The 19,462-nt window shown below is 32.0% G+C and overlaps 2 protein-coding genes across 5 annotated transcripts; both read left to right on the top strand.

The window, feature by feature from the left end:
* Positions 1 to 1,884: 1,884 nt before the first annotated feature.
* LOC130948767 (SWR1-complex protein 4-like) lies at positions 1,885 to 10,582 on the top strand. Of its 4 annotated transcripts, none has more exons than XM_057877629.1 (19): positions 1,885 to 2,085; positions 2,217 to 2,361; positions 2,771 to 2,889; positions 3,013 to 3,099; positions 4,597 to 4,662; positions 5,561 to 5,620; positions 5,754 to 5,810; positions 6,225 to 6,354; positions 6,530 to 6,597; positions 7,384 to 7,476; positions 7,568 to 7,615; positions 8,053 to 8,226; positions 8,445 to 8,555; positions 8,836 to 8,931; positions 9,036 to 9,107; positions 9,236 to 9,269; positions 9,351 to 9,385; positions 9,503 to 9,590; positions 10,153 to 10,582. In XM_057877629.1, exons 3-18 carry the CDS (start codon positions 2,779 to 2,781, stop codon positions 9,581 to 9,583), a joined length of 1,323 nt encoding a protein of 440 aa, XP_057733612.1. In that variant the 5' UTR covers positions 1,885 to 2,085; positions 2,217 to 2,361; positions 2,771 to 2,778; the 3' UTR covers positions 9,584 to 9,590; positions 10,153 to 10,582. The 4 variants fall into 4 exon arrangements, with proteins under 4 accessions (XP_057733612.1, XP_057733614.1, XP_057733615.1 ...); XM_057877631.1 differs by having other exon boundaries at positions 1,897 to 2,085; positions 2,297 to 2,361; XM_057877632.1 differs by having other exon boundaries at positions 1,903 to 2,106; positions 2,297 to 2,361.
* A 519-nt stretch (positions 10,583 to 11,101) lies between these two features.
* On the top strand, positions 11,102 to 15,300 carry LOC130948768 (uncharacterized). The gene is made up of 5 exons (XM_057877633.1): positions 11,102 to 11,521; positions 12,089 to 12,207; positions 14,129 to 14,317; positions 14,779 to 14,830; positions 15,000 to 15,300. The coding sequence occupies exons 1-5, from the start codon at positions 11,207 to 11,209 to the stop codon at positions 15,120 to 15,122; spliced, it is 798 nt and encodes a 265-aa protein (XP_057733616.1). The 5' UTR covers positions 11,102 to 11,206; the 3' UTR covers positions 15,123 to 15,300.
* The last annotated feature ends 4,162 nt before the right edge of the window (positions 15,301 to 19,462 follow it).

Below are 19,462 nucleotides of genomic sequence, written 5' to 3'. Positions count from 1 at the left end.
CTGATGTGATTTTTTGTTCTCCTGGGCCTTGGGCCCCGCTATATATATAAAAAAAAAATCAAAGACTAAACATATGCCTCGACAGGCCAACGACTAATTCGTTGCGGATTTGAGTCCCATTTAATGGTTTGCTGCTGGCAAATGGGTTGCTGGATACATAAGACGAGATTCAAACTACGACATTTGTTTAAGTGGACGAGTGAGTTGATTACTCGGCCCACCCAAATTAGTTTTTTGGTATTTATCTTTAATAGAATTAAAAGGAATAATTAGACTTATTAATTTTTTGGGACATAGGGTAGACTTTTGTTTTGGGCTGGACATAGAACGCAACAAGACAGAGAAGGTAAAAACCCAAATTCTCGGCCCAAATTGAACACAAGCTCCAATAACATAAGCCTAATACGTGACAAAAACAAAAAAGAGAAGCCGATATAAACCAAAAAGAAAAGAACAAAAAAAAATGGAAAATTTTGTTTTTGATGTTACCGTTAGTACGATTTTTGTTTATATAATTATTCAATCATATGCATATATTCCTGACCAAAAAAAAAAAAAAATCATATGCATATATTTAGATAATTTTAAAAATAATTTTATAAATTATATTTTGATATAATTTTTATAATTATGATAATTTTTTTATTTTTAAAATTTGATGATTTCAACTAAGAAAATATATCATTTGTCCAAAAATATTTTTAAAAAATGGATAGGAAATTTTATGCTAGGAGGATATTTTCTTATAATAACTTTATTTTAGATATCAAATTTTTAAAGCTAAAATAGACATTTATTAATAACTATTTGTTCATTTCACTTTATGTAAATAATCTTAGTATACAAAAAAATATGTGTTAAAAAGTTAATCTGATTTTAATATTTGATTTTTAATTTGTATAAATAGTCAAAATGATTCTCAAAAAATTATATATATACATTAATATGATTTTCAAAAGATGGACACCTTATATCACATTTCATTATTTAATTAACGAAAATAAAAATTTGACTCATAGTTATAAGCTATAATTTATAGAAATTAATTTAAAGTGTATGGTATTTCAAAAATCAAAATAACTTACATGTGATTTTTTGGAAACTATTTTAACTATTAACTTTCTTTTTTTGTTTTACACTTTATTCCAAACAAATAATGAAATTAAATTATTAAGCTTACTTTTCCTCCCAGATTTTCCTATATCTAAACAACTCAAGTTCTCTATTTCCTTTCCCTCCCTACGTTCCTCCCTAATTCCGTTCTTTTCATTTACTTCTATCCAAAAAAAGCCAAAACCTTAGAAATGAAAGAGAAATATAACAGGTAAGAAGGATTAAAAAATTTAAAAAAGATGTTTTAAAATGACAATGTTAATAAAATAATATTTTAATTATTTTTAAATTTATAATATTTATTATTTGTGAATTTTATTATCTTAATCCAAAGATGATTAATGGTATAAATTAACTTATTTTTTTCTAAAGTGACTAAATAAAAAAATTTATCCCCGTTATATAAAAAACTTAAATATAATTCTCTATTTATACATATGTATGTATATTTTTCCTTTCATTATATATATAGAAAATATAATTCTTACCTATATATTATAATATATGCATAATATTAATATATCTATTATATAATTATAATTCTAACGTTTACATTAAATATGTTATTATGTATTTATACAATAAAATATTAAGAAGAATTTTAAAATAGTATATTAATTAAAAAACATGGTTATTAGCAATATACCCTAAAAATAAATTTGATATTTTAATACTTAACTATTTATTTTCTTTCACACTTCATTCGAAATAAACCAAAAAAAAAAATTATTACTCCAACAACCTCTTATTTCTTTAAAAAAAATAAAAACAATAATTTTTGCTCAACTTTCTTTCTTTCCCTTCCCTCCTTTCCACTCTCTTCTTCTCCCGGTAGTTTCTTACATCCAAACAAAGCCTTAGGGTTTTCCTTATTTCCTTACTCTACCTTTTCATTTTTTTGCGCTCCTCATCCGACCAGCTCCGGCGAACAGAACAGTGACCAGAGCGAACGGTGGAGAAGCGACAACTCCGGTGAGCAGCACGGTGGAGCAAGTCAGCATTTTCTTAGAAAAAGAATTTTAGTGATAATAATCTTTTAGCAATTATTTATTTATATATTTATTTACCGTTCGTGTTCTCATTTGTATTGTTGTTGGATGCAGTTTCCTCTGTGTTTCTTCAAACTGATGATGTCATACAACTATTAGGTTCCTTTCTTACTCGGGATTTTTTTGCTGCACAGATGAGAGGGTCTTAAACAAGGTTCTAGGGTTCTAGAAGCTCGCCTAAAACAATAGCCTCATTGGTGTAAGTACCTACCTACTATTTTTTTTCCTAATTTTTTTATGGTTCTTCTATTGTTCTCTTAGCTAAAAATGCTATGGTGTGTTGTAGCTTCCATGGTTTTAAGTTACGGTCAGCAGCACGGAAATGGTAACTAAAGTGGCATTAGCAACATAGTGTAATGTGATTCTTCCGAAGATGCAAAGTTTGAAAACAAGGCTATCCGATAATTATTTCATAGCTCTTGTTTTAATCCTTTGATCAATTTATTTCCCTCCCTGTATAACCCTCTGCATTACAATGTCCCAGCATAACTATTTATATACACCAATATCCTTATTAGTCAAGGACTTTCTTTGTATATTTGACATCGATTGTGTTTTAAGTTTGAATGTAATAATATATGTTGAGGTTCTGAATTTCTATGTTGCAGCTTCTGCAATGGATGCCAAAGACATCTTGGGATTGCCTAAAAATTCGTTCCCTCCTCAGGAGAAGAAGTCTCGACCTCCCAAAGAGTCTCAGAGAAAACCCGATGGGATTTCCCGTGAGGTTATCACATTCCCTTTCTGTTTCCACTTTCCACCTTTTGTACCATAGGGTTTACCAATTTAACACTTTTTCTTCTTAACTATTGTTTAATGGTTCTTATGTGGGTCACTGAATTGTATATAGGTTTATGCGCTTACGGGTGGATTGGCACCACTTATGCCTGCTGTTGATTCTTCTCAATTGAAAAGAAGGCCTCCACCAGACGAAAAGGTTTAACTTTTCTTCTATCTGTTTTATGACATGCCCTTCTTGTTTATTCTCTAATAGTCTAGTCAATGATACAGCATGGTAACCTTACTTGAAATATTTAGAAACATACTTGGTTAGTTTGATTTGAACTAGGTCAATGGCTTAAAGCTGCAAATTCTAATCTTTGAATAAAACGTTCAAGTTTTAGAACTTGCTCACTTTCGTCAGTTTCTCTTGCAAATTCATACAAACATAGTTCAAGTTTTAGAAGTAGAGTAAACATTTCTTTGCAATACTTTTTAGTTTGCTGAAAGTTTTATTGTAGCTTAGTGTACGGGTTGAGACCTGTCAATCCATCATCCATCTAGTTTATCGGTATATGAAATTATGAATACAATTGAATCCACTCCAGTTATAATGATAGTTATAATGGATTTGCTTAGGTTTATTTAATGGGTGGTTAATTGATCAACAAATATAATTATTGGATGTCCATTTGCAAATGTGCACCACTCCATTTGAAAATTAAAAGCTATATAGTAATCCTGTAATCAATTTGGATTCCCTTGGACTCCTGGAGAGAGATTTTAGAAAAAAACACTGCCAGACTTTGGTTTTTCAGTGACAATGACAATGGGGATGGGTTGTTTCATCACTGAATATGGGATGGTTTTTCATTGACAATGACAATGATGCATCCATTGAAGTGGATTCTGGATGGGTTATGTTTTACTGATTTCTTTGTGGAAATTAATTGACTAATAGGTTTATCTTTTACACCTCACTTCCATATCCTCTCAAGTGCTAACAGAACCTATACTTAAACAGTTTGGTTTTCTTTATTATTTATTATTTTTTACCTATCCATGGTAATTTCAATCCAAACTCCACCTAACCCTGCTGTCCATGGTTCAGATTAATTTGCACTTCTTAGTTTTTGAGACAGTGTTTGGTTGCTGTTCATGTCCATCAGAGACATGGACACGGTGACACATGCTTATTGTTTGTTTAATAATGAGAGACAAATTTTGGAGGACATGCTGGCACACGACGATACACAAAATATATATATTTAGTATCTTGCCAAAAAGTTGGGACACAAATATTAGTCATGAAAGATATTTTTACGAATTTGTACGTTCAAAATTTTTAAAATTCTGCTTTCTACCCTTATTACCTTCATCACCAATAACTTTTCTCCTTATCAGTGGCAAAACTGGTTTTTAATGGCAAATGTGTTTGTCTCCTTATTAGTATCATAACACCCAAACAGATTACATGTGTTCATGTGCATCATTGTTTTGAGACAGTAACAAAGTAACAAACACATATATTTTGAGGAATTTAGTATTTTTTCATGTTTCTGATTCTATAAAGTAATGCTTGAGAATCTTTTGGGGAGAGAGAGAGGGGCCAATTTCCAAATGTGATATGCTGTCAAAAGTTTAATCGTAAGGCATCTCTGACTAGCAGTTTTAAGTCATTATCTAACATCTGAGTTCTTTTTTCTATCTTCAGGTCGCTTGGCAGTGGCTTGGTTTCACCAGTTCTGCTCGTAAAGATAATCTTCATCTTTATCATTGGGTAAGTTCTTCCGCCACTGAAATTGTATTTATTCTGAGAGTATTTTTTTTATATTTTTTATTTAGAGAAGAAAAAAGAATTATATGAAACAGGATGAGGTCCATAATAGATACAAAATATGTCGCTCAAACCTAGCTGTTTACACTATGTAATAAGCATGCCAATCTTTTTGAATGTTGACTAAAGTAACACTGTAAATAAATAAATAGATCATAATAAGGAAGAAGACGGCGAATAGAGAGGGAGAGGGAGGGGGAGAAGGAGAGGGAGTTTTCTGATTATGATTAACTGAATTATAGCTGAACAGCTAGGTCACTACGCTTCTCCTAACTTACTGTGTTAGATCATGTGCTGAGCACAGAAGAAGCAAAAAAAGTTACATTATTCTGAATGAAAATAATAGAAATAAAGGAATTATTAAAATCCCTATATTCTTTTATTACCAAATATACTACAGGACTGCAAAATTGTTGAATCTTTACACAAGTCAAAACATCTGAACAAGTGAGTAGAAACTGATGCAATTCCATATGGCAAATGATGCTGATGATTAGTTCTTGGACACCAAATTACCGAGTCCGAAACCCCTTAGCATCTTTGATTTAGAGCAAACCTCCCAACTAACAATGTGATCCCTTTAAGAGTCCCCAAGCCTTGAAATATCTTGAGTTTCAGCAGCAAGAATACTTGTTAGAAGGTGAGAGAGATCGAAGAATTGGGGGAAAGAAAATGAATTAGTTGTATTGATTCAAACTCTAGCTGGTGGTATATATACAAGCACAAAACAGTAACTAAATTCTAACTAAATACAATTGCTCTAACTAACTGAGGGAGAGAGCGGAATGTTGGATAAACACGACTGAGCATGAAAGTTATAGTTATGTGTTTCTTATTGCAGGTCCGAGTTGTAAATGGTGTTCCACCAACTGGTGACTATTCTTTTGCCAAGTATAACAAGGTAAATATAGGTTCGGACTTCAAGCATTACCTTGATGCTCTCTCTCTCTCTCTCTCTCTCTCTCTCTCTCTCTCTCTCTCTCTCTCTCTCTCTGTTTACATGATTAAAGCTTATTTTACATACTGTGGTGCAGTCTGTTGACATTACAAGATACACAGATGAGGAATATGAGAAGTATTTGACAGATCCTGTAAGTATCATGTGAAAATTGCATTTTTGTTCAGTTACATAGAAACTTCGTCTATGAGTTTGCATATATGTCGATGACCACTTTTAATGCTTCAAGGAACAGAATTTCATTTCCAGAATTATTTTGAGCTTGCGGTCTCTGAAACCACTTGTATTGCAATAACCATTGGATATATATAAATTCGTGATCAAAATAGTTGGGCCTTAGCCCTGATGTCTAAAGTCTACCTGTGTTGCATTTGTTTCATTTACACTATTGTAATCTCATTTGTGAAGGTAATTTTTTTAACTGCCACTATAATTCTGTGTGGTTTTGAAAGTTGAAACATGTGGACATTCTACAACTATCTTTATATCTATATCTGTTAAGAGGTGTTAATGTGTTGCTCTCCTCCATCATATTATATCTTTGTAGAGGTGGACCAAGGAAGAGACAGATCAGCTGTTTGACTTGTGCGAACAATTTGATCTCCGATTCATTGTCATAGCTGATAGGTTCCCATCATCTCGGACTCTAGAAGAATTGAAGGATCGATATTATAGCGGTATGTATATTCACTTAACTAATATTATCTGTTGCTTTCTGATAATTTATCTTCTTTTTGGTTCATACACTGGAGTTTTGGTTGTTTAGTATAGAGATTAGTAGATTATAACATAAAGCGATTAAATGAAACATTTAAATTTGATTTTGATATGTTATTTCGCCTGGCTTTGTAGTATCACGGGCTTTATTAATTGCTAGGAATCCATCTTCTGTGGATATTGCAGCACATCCTCTTGTTAAGGTATGGCAAAACTTATGAATAATTTAGCAGTGTTGCAGTAAAGACATTCTCTTTTAAAGAACATGAAATAAAATGTACCACCATGCCTCCTATTCCATATGCACTGTAATTTTTATTGAATGTTTGTATTATTGTAATTAATAAAAATATTAACTTACATATCTTAACACTTTTACTTTTATAGCATGATATTTATCAATAGTATATGTTTACTACTTTACTTGTATCATGTATGCTTTGAATCATAATTTCTCTAAATTGTGATGTGATTCTCACAATTCAATACCATTCCAGAGTTATTTCATTTTGTTTTGACTTCTATACTTTTCTTTCTTTTGTCATGTTTCACTAGCTATTGTTTTTCTCCTTTTCTTTTTCACATGTCTATGTCTATTTTGTTTTGTTTTAGTGTTGGATTATAAAACTTGTGCAGTTACTATTCTTTTGGTCTCTTATATTGGTGACTATTGTTGTGGGTTGTGATTTGGATCTAGGCTGATTGGAAGTATATAGTTCCCTTTATAAGTTCTGCTGAGATATTTGACTTCAAAATACTAATACATCAGTTCATGGATAATGATTCTATACTGATTTGTGAACTACCAGTTTGGAGGTTTGGGCTGTTTGGCCTACTAATGGAATAGTCCTGGCTAATCCGGTCCTACTGGCCATTTCAGATCTGCTTTTTAAACACGGCTTTAACATTCCAATTTGGCTGTTTATAAAGAGAATGAGGTTTTAGATGCATTATGTAATGAGTATTCTTATTCTTGTTCCTCAATGTAGGAACCATATAATATTTCACGTGACGTGGAGAGGAAACGAGCAATGTCCCTGGTCCTCTCTCAAACAAGGCAACAAGAGCAAAGAGATGAAGAGGTTTTATATTATTGATTTCCTACGGTTATTGCTTCATGGCTAATGAAGTTAATTTAGTTATCTGTCTATCTGTTGCTATTGTTTTATGCAGGTTCTTGCTGAAGCAAAAAGAATAACTCAGTCACGCATACCTGCTAAGGTAAATTTTTAAAATTGGTTGTCTGTGACATCTGTAATTATAAGACGATACCAGAACTTGCTATCAAGAATTAATCGTATGTTCCAGTCATTATGGTCTTGTGATTAATTGTTTCTGAAATCCTGACCATGAACTTCAAATAATTGGTAATATTTTAATTGGCATATTTATGTATCAAACAAATATCTATGGTGACTGGTTTTTTTGGGGATCTGCGAACCAAGTTAGAGCTGGAAACAAATGTAATTTGTATCATTTATACCAACAATAAATTATCGTGAGCGATGGCTGATGGTTTAGCTGTTCTGTGTTTGTTATTATGTAATTGAGCCATTGAGGCTAAAATTCATTGAAATTTCCAAGTGTCACTCGCATGCTGTACATGCATCTGTGCCTTTAATTAATGATATCAAGCATCTCATTCTTCATCTATTTAGGTTTCTCAAGAATCTGAGATGGCTGTTGCTCCAAATGCTGGTGTAGAAGTTACTGAGAGGACTATCCCGGGTGATACTGTGTCTCCACCTCCATCGAATGCGCAACATCCATTGATACCTGTGCCGCCTCCATTGTCAACCGAGAATGCATCAACTCTGGCTTCTCTTCGCATTGTAAGTTAAACAAAAGGTTTCCATTCGCATATCATCTGTCTCTTTCTCTTCACCGTTGTCTACTTAAACCAGCTCTGTTTTCCCTTTCCTCTTCTTGGACCCCTGAAAAATGGTAGAATATACAGGATTCTTTTACTCAGGTTTATGAAATTTGTCCTAGTATTGATCCAGTGATTCAAATAATGTTTGTGTGTAATCTAATAGTAAGAATATTTCAGCTTCGTGTATATCTGAGGACCTATGCACTTGAGCAAATGTTGCAAGCTGCAAGCTCAACTGCTGGATTGCGAACTATCAAACGGGTTGAACAAACTTTGCAAGACCTTGGGGTTTGTCCATACTCCCTTGACTTCAATCCTGTTGATATATTCCCTTTTTTTTTTAATCTTCAGTGCTGGCGTGTAGTAGTTGCTGTTATTTTTGACAATGTAAGAAACACTTGTATTCTTTACTCAGGAGAGAGAATGATTTACAATTATTAAATTCGTGACTGTTTTCGCAGGGCTGTAGATTACCTAAACTCTTACAAAGCCCAATCATATATGTAACAAAAATGCTCATTCTTTGTGATGCCTTTATTTCCTCTAATTGTTTTCACTTTGGCTGAAGGTCAATTTGAAACCAAGGGTTCCAACAAAAGCCGTTTGTGCTGAACATCTTGAACTAAGGAAAGAAATACTAACTTTGTTGAATCTTCAAAAGCAGGTATATAGTATTCTGTCGAAAGTAAATTTTCTATATGGAATGCATTAATTTATTTTATGCTTACCTTTGAATTACTTGTTATGAATTAATGATATTTGTTTCAGCTGCAATATAAGGAGGCTGAAGGTTTGCCTTTTCGTGAAGGGTCCTTCACTGAAACACCAGGAACACCAAAGGTAGGGAATCTAGTTTCATTTGGTCTTTGTGACTACTTATCAATGTTTTTATTCTCCAAGCATGCTATTCTTTTTTCGTAAGTTTGTGATTCTGAAACGACTGATAGCATTTTCATAATGGTGAGCAGGATAGAACATTTGTTCCTGACTCAAGTTTTGGAGGTAATGAACTATGCACCTGCAACCTGATTTATCTATTGCTTGGAATTTTATCTACCTTCTATTAAAACGTGCATGTTTCAGTGGAGAGGACTGGCAAAAGGGACCAAAAGCGCAAGGTGCGTGACTATATATTAGTTTCGTTCAACTATTCTTCCCTCTGCTGTTTTTTCTTACTTACTTTTGGGCAATTTCATCGTACATTTCTATTGATCTCGGAAATTTTGCAAGTTTAGGCACCTGGACGGCTTTCAGAAGCACCATCATCGCCAGCCCAGTCTAAAAGACCCAGAAAATTAAAGGCCTCTGATTTTTAGTTTTCTGGTAAGATCTTCAGTTTATGCCAGAAAACAAAACTTGGTCACTATTCTTCTATAATGCATATATCCACTAATTACTTATTTTCTATGTTATTTTAATTTCTATGTTATTTTAACTTGGTGTTTGATGCACCATGCAATCAAATGGTGTAAATTTCATAATGCAACTTAAAACCTTATTATTTGTTATGTACCTTTCAGTTTATATCATTTATACATCTTAATTCGAGTGCATTGAAGGTATTGTCGGTATATTAATATCTGATGTGCTTCAACATTATTATGGTACTTGTTATTTTATCTTATTTTAAATTTACTAGAAAGTATTGCCCGTTATTTTTTTGCAAAAGCAAGCAGTGTTGGTTGCTGAATCAATTAAATGGCATGACCTACTCACTCATCCAATTCTCAATTATGTTTGACCCATTTTGGCAGATAAATTTAAATAAATGATCTGGCTTTCTACATTCCTTTTCTTTTTCCTTTTGCTTGTTTGGACCACCACTACGAATCTTATTAGTGCTTTATATTTTACTATATGAACTTTTTTTCTTGTTAATCTTCAGATGGCGACTGGAGAGATTTTTCGATCTGTAACACTAGTTTAGACAAACTGATTTCTTATATGGTGGTATTTATCGCAAAATGGAACATGGAAGTCCAATGGAACTGGCATTTTCACCATGTATGGGTAGTTGGTAGTTGCTTCTCATCAGACAAGCTCCCTGTTAGGATGTTAGGATTATATGTAATTAAATTTAGGTTTTGTGAATTCTAGTTATTTGTAGAAAGTTTATGTTAATATTTCAGGTTGAAACTTGTTCATTTGCCTGATAGGAATATAGGATGTAGGATTTGCCATGCTTGGATGTAAAATCATGTTTTTTCTTTTACAACTATTATCCACTGAAAGAGTATATTAAGCTTTCTTAATATTGCCCCCCACCCCTCCCAATCTGGCAGGTTAATATTAATTCGTTGCGGATTAGAGCTTCATTTAAGAGTTTGTTGTTGGCCATTGGATTGTTGCATGGATAAGGCAGGATTTGAATTCCCATCAGTTGTTTAAGTAGATTAATTAGCTAATATTAGATCAATTCAAGTTGTTTATTGTGTTATATTTTTTAAATAATGTGTACTAGTAGGGCAAACTAGTAGAAGCACAACAATTAGTACAAGGGAAATAAAATGACATATTTACATGGGAAAAACGTACTTTTTTTTTGGCAAAACGGTAAAAGGAGGCAATCAAATCCAACAATTTGAGTTGGGTTTCAAGATTGTTTTGATTTTGATTCTGATTCATTGTCAAGTCTATTTAAAACAAAGAATTACAGTAGGATCAAAAAAATTAAAAAAAAAAACAAAGAAGAAATACTAGAGAAAAGATTTGGCTGCTTGGAGAAATATGGATAGATAATAGATCTACGATTTGTCTGTTTGGAAGCCATAATATTCTCGTATTTATTGTATTTCTTAAAAGCAAAATAGGAAAATATATTTGTGGTCACCAAAAAAACATTTAATAGAAGGAAATTCAAGAGTCAGAGTGGTAGCACTGGTAATAATTAATAAAACAGAGCACAATCCCTTTGTTCTCGTCAATCCGAAACATTAAAGATGCAATACCTTGTTGCATCTGGTTCCTCTTCTTATCTTTTAGGTTATAATATTAATCGTACAATCCACTCCCGTAATTATCCTCTCCGTAGAGTGTGCACTGCAACAAGACCAGGTAGCCATCTTATTAAGGGTAGGTGTGAGTGTGCTCTTAAACGTGAGAGCCAAACATGGCCTTCGCCTTCGGTGGCAGTTGCTCTATTTGGCACAGGCTTCTTCCTTGGTCCCCTTCTCGATGGTCTTCACTCAAGGGTCAATCTTGTTGTGTACCAAGCAGGCTCCATTAATATAGGTCCACTACACACTAATATCTGGGTGGGTTCCCTCTTACAATTTTCTCTATATCTTTGTTATCTAATTATATTCGTTTACTTATTTATATTTACCATTCAAGCCATTGATGTAAAATTTAATTATATTTGTTGATCAGACAATAGATTAAATAAGTTTAGTTTTAATGTATCGACAGACTAAATTCAATCACACCATTCACTCGATCAATATAAAAACTAATTATTTTTGTTGACGTAAAATTTAATATATTACCTAATGAATGTAGGTATAAAATTGTCTTACACTATAGCATACAAAAAATTTCAATAATTTTTATATGAATTTAACTTTTATACCTAGTGTAGTATAGATATATTTTCGAATTTAATTTTGACCATTAATAATTTTATATGTGTATTCAATTACATATTATCATGTTAGTCAAAATAACAATTTTTTATATTTACTTTGGTCATATAAATGAACAGTATATAATTTGACGATTGTGTAAAACATTTATACTGTCAATATAACATTAAAATTAAACTTGATGTTTTTATTAGCTCTAGTATTTGTGACCTGATAAAATATCATAAAATTAATTAATAGGTTCCTTTCTTACTGGGGACTTTTTACTGCACCGTTGGTTTGATTCAACTCTACATAGACGAGAAGGTGTTGAACAAGGTTCAAGAGGGAAGCTTGCCTAAGACAATTACCTCATTCATGTAAGTACCTACCACCCTTCTTTGTATATACCCTATCCTCGTACTTACAATAAATACAAATAATTTTTCAAATAATAATTAATTACATTGCACAAATGATAAATCACACATGATGTGGTCAACATGATTTTCAATTGCAGTCTCTCACCAGATAGCAATTGAAGCAACCTTAGCAATGCTGATGTGATTCCACTCTACTACCGTCTACTGTCACCTGATCTGTTAATAACAATATCTTATTTGAAATTAATTTATGTCATTTAATTAGTGTATACCAAATTTTATATTGGCCATAGTAAAATAAGTATCCATATCAAGTACATGTTGCAAAGTAACATTTAACTATCAATTCAGCTACACATTTAAGTGTTTTTGGCAACTAAATTTAATTAAGTTGGCCTAAACTTAACAAAAAAAAAAAAAAAACTACTTTTATCATATCAGCGTATATACACGTTTTTCAATAATACAAAACATATCTTTTTTCGTCTTCTTCCTCTCTTCTTCCTTCTCCTCCTCCTCTTTTTCTTCACCCACGCAGGTTTTTCTTCTCTATCGTTATTGTCATAACTAACAATTGCTTTATTGGTTTTGATTTTCTCTGGTGTTATCATTAAATAATTTTGGTTTATTTTTTAGTTTATTTCAGTTCATTTGTGAATTAATTGAGGTTCATTTGATGCTACTGATAAGTATTGACCAATTTTTTATTCTTTAAGTAATTTCGGTTTATATTTTAGTTTAATTGAGGTTCATTTGAATCCAGAAATAAATTATATACATTTTTGTTGATAATTGAGTCTTTTTGACTGCTTGTTTAAAACTGAACTAATTTCGGTTTATTTGTATGTTAATTGAGGTTCACCTGATGCTGCCGATAAGTATTAACCAAATTTTTTATTTCTTAAGTAATTTTGATTCATTTCTTAGTTTAATTGAGATTCATTTGGATTCAGAAATGAATTCGATGTGTTTGTGTTAATTGCGGTTTACTTGATACTGCTGATAAGTATTGGCCAAATTTTTAACAAAGAAGAATGAAATTATTCGTTATCACTTTATTTAATTGCATTAGATTCCACTCTATTCCATTCAATTAGTTCATATTTGAACAAGCAGTAAAAAAAACTCAATCATCAACAAAAATACATCAAATTCATTTCTGGACCCAAATGAACCTTAATTAAATTAAGAAATGAATCGAAATTATTTAAGGAATAAAAAATTTGGTCAATACTTATCAGTAGCATCAAGTAAACCTCAATTAGCACACAAATGAACCGAAATTAGTTCAGATTTGAACAAATAGTAAAAAAGACTCAATCATTAACAAAAACACATTGAATTCATTTCTGAATTCAAATGAACCTCAATTAAACTAAGAAATGAATCGAAATTATTTAAGAAATAAAAAATTTGGTCAATATTTATCAGCAGTATCAAGTGAACCTCAATTAACACACAAATGAATTGAAATAAATTAATAAATAAACCGAAATTATTTAATGATGGTATCAGAGAAAATCAGAAATAATAAAGATGTTTGCAAAATGTTGGTGTTATTGGTGATGACGATGACGATAACGAAAAAGAAAAAGAAAAAGATGCGACACTGGAGGAGGAGGAGGAGAAGGAGAAGGAAAAAGAAAAGAAGGCGCATAATTTGAAAAGTTGTTATAACAACTTGGTTAGACTTGATTAAGTATTTTGTTTGGACGTAGAGTTTTATTGTTTAACTATACACATCAAAATTACACTAATAGATGTAAATGTAGGACAAAAGTTTGGTTAGGAAATAACAAAGATTTACTAAATTAATCAATCATTTTAAAACCTAAAAGGTTAGAGTTAAACCAATTTTAGAAATCGAAATGAGCATTACATCAAATAAGGAATTATCAACACTTAGCAAAATTTGTAGATTTCTGGTGCTGTTTATAGAACTGAGTGCTGAAGTTTACAAAGCTGGAGTAGCTGACAACATTGAAGCCTACATATTATTTGCTGCTGCAGAGTTCATATGGTTTTTTCTTGATCGAACATGGCAAGGCTTCACCTTAGCATGCATTGTTGGTCTTGCATGCCCACTTGCCGAAATACCAATAATGAAGTAAAGCTTTTTGACTCTTTCCCTTTCCTCTATATGATGAATCTAGAGAAATTTTTAGTTGTTCTTGTAGAGAAATGTCTCTTGTTGTCACATCTAATAAGACATGTCATTCTAGATAAGAGTTTGAGTCAATGGTGGGTGATATATTTAAAAAATAAGTGAAATATTTAAATTATCGGCTAAAGATTATGTATTGACAAAATTACTCATGAAAGAACATAAATTCGTTAGATATAATCCAAATAACTTAGAAGTTAAATCTAACAAAATGCAAGTATTTAAATTTTTATTCTTTCATAGGTATTTTGTTCCCAACATAATCTTTTATAGATAATTTTGATACTTTGTTAGATTTACATGGTGTAACATAACATGAATAACTAAAAATTTCTCCTCCATGACCAAGTGAAATATTGTCTATTAATAACTAATGGATGCATAACTTTTGCTTGTTTCATCAGGCTCTTCAACCTTTGGTACTACCCTCAAGCCAATATTGAAATCTTTGGCCAGGTTATTCATGTTACCTCAAGTTTCCGCCATTACCTATCATTAGTTTGTCAAGCTATTAATAATTTCTCATTATGCATGCCAACAATCTTTGTTTTTTATTTATAATTTTTTTTTGTCATAAAGATTAAAGAGTTCTAACAAAAAAGAATACTATGGATTCTTAATGCAGGGACTAGTTACTTGGACACTAACTTGCTACTTTGTGTATACGCCATTCTTAATCAATTTGTCACGGTGGCTGAGAACAGTTTATGCTACTCAAACAGAGGACTTTACCTCAAACAACATGTGATGCATGTGGTTCGGTTGTTATAATATTGTACTATACTAATACTAATTACTTACTCCCTCAGTCTATTAATACAGCTCACTTTGTATCTAAAATTTTATCCTTAGTATATATATAGAGAATAATGCTACACATTTAAATATTTTTGTTAATCAAGTCTTACTAAATTAATCTAATATCAACAAAAATTAGTTATGGATAGTATTATTTTAAATTTTATTATTTAATTTAGTTGGACTTAGTTCATACAAAAACTTAAATATGTAGTATTACTCATATATAAATCGATTGATTTAATTTAAAAATATGTTTAAATTTACTTTTTCTCTTATACTTTTATTCATTAATTATATAATACTTGATTAGTTGATTATGCATTGAGTATTTAATACTTAAGAGTTGGAAAGTATTACAGAGCAACTCCTAGATATTAGCCCTCATTATAGCGGTTTAAGAATGTTCTTCTTGTTGGAGATATGTCCGCCTATAAAAAACATAATCTAAATCATATTTAGACAAGATTTTATATATATCTATGTGAATCTTTTCAGATATTTTTTCCAAACACTATAAAATATTTTTCAAAGTATCTTTTTTAATCCTAATTCTTATCCTTCTTATACTCCAATTTTCAGAAAATTGGTTTGAACTGTCCGGTCAAACTAGTAAAACCGTAAACCGTTAGCAAAAAAGGTTCGAACAAAAGATAAAACTGTCAAATTCAAAAACCAGAATTGAACCATCTAATTGGCTAGAAATCGGTCGGTCAAACTAAACCGTGACTTGACCGATTTTTGAAATTAAGCCAAAAAACGCTGCGTTTTGACTTGGAACCAAAAGAGGAACCTTAGTCTTTCACCCAGACACCCACAGACTCACAGAGCCTCCCCTCCAGCCTTCCACTCTCACCTCTCGCTCTCAGTTCCCACTTTCCAGTCTCCACCTCGAGCTTCCGGCGCAACCTCTGTCCAGCCACTGCTGCCGTCGCAAGGTCCGTGGAAGTCACTCACCGTCGTAAGTTCCTTTCAGCCAGCTTTCCGTTCGCGCAGCCAGCTTTCCTTTTAGCCGTGGAAATCACAGCCACCGTCAGCGCCAGTTGCCGTTGCAACCTTCCTTCCCTTCCATCGCGCAGCCACGCTGCCGTCGACGCTAGCTCTGTTCCACCGCAGCCACTGTCCCGATCGAAGCTCGTTCGAAGGTGCGCCTTGTCTCCGTGTCTCCCTCTTGCGTGCTCTGTTGAAGGCTTCTTCTAGCTTCTAGGTAATTTTTTCTTTAACTATAATTGAATAATTTTTTGATTCTGTGAAGTTCTGTGAGATGTGAACTGTGATTTGTGATTTTTGATTTTTCTGTGAACTGTGAACTGAAGTTACTGAACTGAACTGTGAACTTTGTTGAATAATTTTTTATTTTTCACTTTCCAGCCCCAATGCGTTCTACTCACCGCATCACAGAGCACTAGTTGCGGAACTCTGCCGTCAGTGTGCCGAGGAAGACGACCTTGAACTTACGCAATGTTGTCACCGTCCGTCCTTCTTTGCTATCGAAGGTCATTGACTTAGAGCTAACTCGTTCTTCATCTATTTTAATTTTTTATGCTTTCTTCAGAAATCATTGAATGATTATTGAATATTTTGTGTTTTTAATGAATGATTATCTGATTAATGATTATTGATTAGCTCTCTGCTGTTGTTTTGTGTTTTCTGTTTTGTGACTTTTTGGGGTTGTGATATGTTGCTGCCTGTTGGTGATGAATTTGTTTTTGTTTACTATCTTCTGAATTTTTTGATAGCGATGTGCTGCAGCAACTGTTGATGTGCTGCTTTGTGTTTACTGTTTTGTGGTTTTCTTTGTTTTTTTTGGGTAGTGATGTGTTGCTGCTGTTGAGGTTCTGTTTTGTGTTTTACTGTTTTGTGATTTAATTATGCTAAACACTATTTTGTGATTTAATTATGCTTATATTGTGAGTTTGTGACTCTCTTAAACTCTTAATGATTCATTGGTTTATGATTTAATTATGTTTAGATTGAGTTTTTGCAAATTTTGATGATTGATAACAAACTTTCATGTTGGCTTTTTATATTTAGATATTTTTTTGTGTTTTTGATTTTTGTTGAACGATTAGTTGATTATTGATTAGCTCTGATTTTGTTGTGCTACTGTTTTGTGTTGTGATTTTATTATTTTGATTTACTGATTATTTATTATTAATTAAATGTTTGTGCATATAACCTCTGTCTTGTAAGTGCTTTAACTTTTGTGTTTGTGCACTACATTGGCAGAGAAACTATATGATTTTGCAAGCTACCTTTCTCAGGAGCCTGATGAAATGGTTTTTTTCCCTCTCCTATAGAGCCTGATGAACATTTTGTTTAGAAACCACTTTGAATGATTATTGATTATCTCTGCTCACTAATGTTGTATTTGTGTTTCTCTACTCTGAATTTTACTGTATTATTGTGCCTTTTGTGCTCATTGTTTTTAATTCAATGAAGTAATAGATGAATTAAATTAACTCAATTAACTAGTTAAGTATATGATCAAATATTTGTTATTGGTTTGGTTAATTCTTTATTTTTGTTTTTTTTTTTGTGACTATCTTAATGAATTCAATAGTAATATAATGACTAATGAATGATAAATTGTTAATAATTATGAAATCAAAGGTTCCATTAGATTTTGGTTGATGTAATACATTATTGGAAAATATTTTAAAATTTATATTAGATTATAATTATGTTTTAAAGTATTTATTTACAATTTATTTATTATTTTATATAAAACGGTTTTTTCGGTTAGATCACAGTTGAATCGGTTGAACTATTAAACCAGTGAATCAGTGACTAGAGCGGTTCGATGACCGGTTCGGTTTTCAGAACCTTGACTATACTGACTTCAACGTCAAAGTTTTTTGTAGGTACACTTCCACTCCTATAGAAATATTGGCTCAAAATAAGGAAGTTTGTCCCCCTTGTATTCTGATCCTACAAATTTATATTCAACCCTACGAGAATCCTAATCTCACATAAAAAAAGGTTAAATTAGTTTGAAATATTTTAAGTTAGTGATCTCCTTTTTCATTCATGTATATGTTTTTTTTTTTTGGTGAGAAAGTGATTTATTATATTTATAGATGGATAATGTACTAATTTATTGTTTTATTTTACATATTTAGAGATGGATATCTGTGGGGGTGAGGGATTATGAAAATTCCCCTTATTCCTATCCCATTCCGTTACAGATTTTTCGTTTAGAGCCCCACTACACATCCAAACAATTTTACATTCAAGTCATTTAGTTTACGCTGCGGGACTCCTCCTCCTCCTCCTCCCCCTCCGCCTTCTCCTTTTTCTTCATCTTTTTTTCATTATTGTCATCGTCACCACCACCATACCACTACATCCATCTCCTCCTTCTCATTCTTCTCCTCTTCCTATTTTTTTTATTTGAATTTTTTGATCTCCTATTTTTCTTCTTCCTCCTCCATCATCATTATCGTCATCACCAATAACACCAATATTTTGTTAACATCTTTATTGATTCTAATTTTCTGTGATGATCAAATGAATAAAAAATATTATCAAAACGAAACTATTGTGTAATACCAAATGAACCGAAAATGGTCCATTATATAAATTTGAATTCAGAAACACCTGCGTCTCAAATAAACCGAAAATATGATCAAATCAAAATCATAGTATAATACCAAATGAATAAAAAATTATCCATTATATAAATTTGAATTCAGAAATACTTGCGTCTCGAATGAACCAAAAATTAGCTCAGAACGAAACCATTGTATAATACCAAATGAACCAAAAATTGTCTGTTATATAAATTCGAATTCGATAATAACGATAACAACGATATGTATTAGAAGAAGACAATGACGATAACGATGATGATTACGATGATGATGATGATGATGATGGAGGAGAATGAAAAGTAAGGAGGAGACGAAATTCCAATAGGAGGAGGAGGAGGAGCAGGAAGAGGAGGAGGTGTTGTTGGTGATGACGGTAACAAAATTGAAAAATAACTAAAAAGGAGGAGAAGAAGAAGAAGAAGACATAGCATCCGGAGTGAAGAAGAAGCGTGAATTTGAAAGCGCGGGGGAGAAAACAGGAAAAAGAAATACATAACTCAAATCACTTGGAAGAACTTAGACATAAAATTGTTTGGATGTGAAGAATTACTCTTTCGTTTAATTGTCCGAGCAGGTGCAACGAATACTCGCAAATATTTATGAATAATGTCTTTAAAAAATTAACACAATCCATGAGTCCATAACTCAATCTTTTAAAAGTTCAACAAAATTTAATAAAAGATAATATAATCCAAAA

The sequence above is a fragment of the Arachis stenosperma genome, chromosome 9 (assembly GCF_014773155.1).
Source record: "Arachis stenosperma cultivar V10309 chromosome 9, arast.V10309.gnm1.PFL2, whole genome shotgun sequence".
NCBI classification, from domain to species: domain Eukaryota; kingdom Viridiplantae; phylum Streptophyta; class Magnoliopsida; order Fabales; family Fabaceae; genus Arachis; species Arachis stenosperma.
The sequence above is the reverse complement of the archived record's forward strand: the minus strand, read 5'-3'. Positions and strand labels throughout refer to the sequence as shown.

Bases quoted from the DNA above. Each gene is read 5' to 3' on its own strand.
- LOC130948767 (XM_057877629.1), top strand. From the start codon at position 2,779: ATGGATGCCAAAGACATCTTGGGATTGCCTAAAAATTCGTTCCCTCCT. The intron at 4,663-5,560 runs GTAAGTTCTTCC...TTCTTATTGCAG, and splicing joins ATCTTCATCTTTATCATTGG to GTCCGAGTTGTAAATGGTGT. The intron at 7,477-7,567 runs GTTTTATATTAT...TGTTTTATGCAG, and splicing joins AAGAGCAAAGAGATGAAGAG to GTTCTTGCTGAAGCAAAAAG.
- LOC130948768 (XM_057877633.1), top strand. From the start codon at position 11,207: ATGCAATACCTTGTTGCATCTGGTTCCTCTTCTTATCTTTTAGGTTAT. The intron at 11,522-12,088 runs GTGGGTTCCCTC...ATTAATTAATAG, and splicing joins CACTACACACTAATATCTGG to GTTCCTTTCTTACTGGGGAC. The intron at 14,831-14,999 runs GTTATTCATGTT...TTCTTAATGCAG, and splicing joins ATATTGAAATCTTTGGCCAG to GGACTAGTTACTTGGACACT.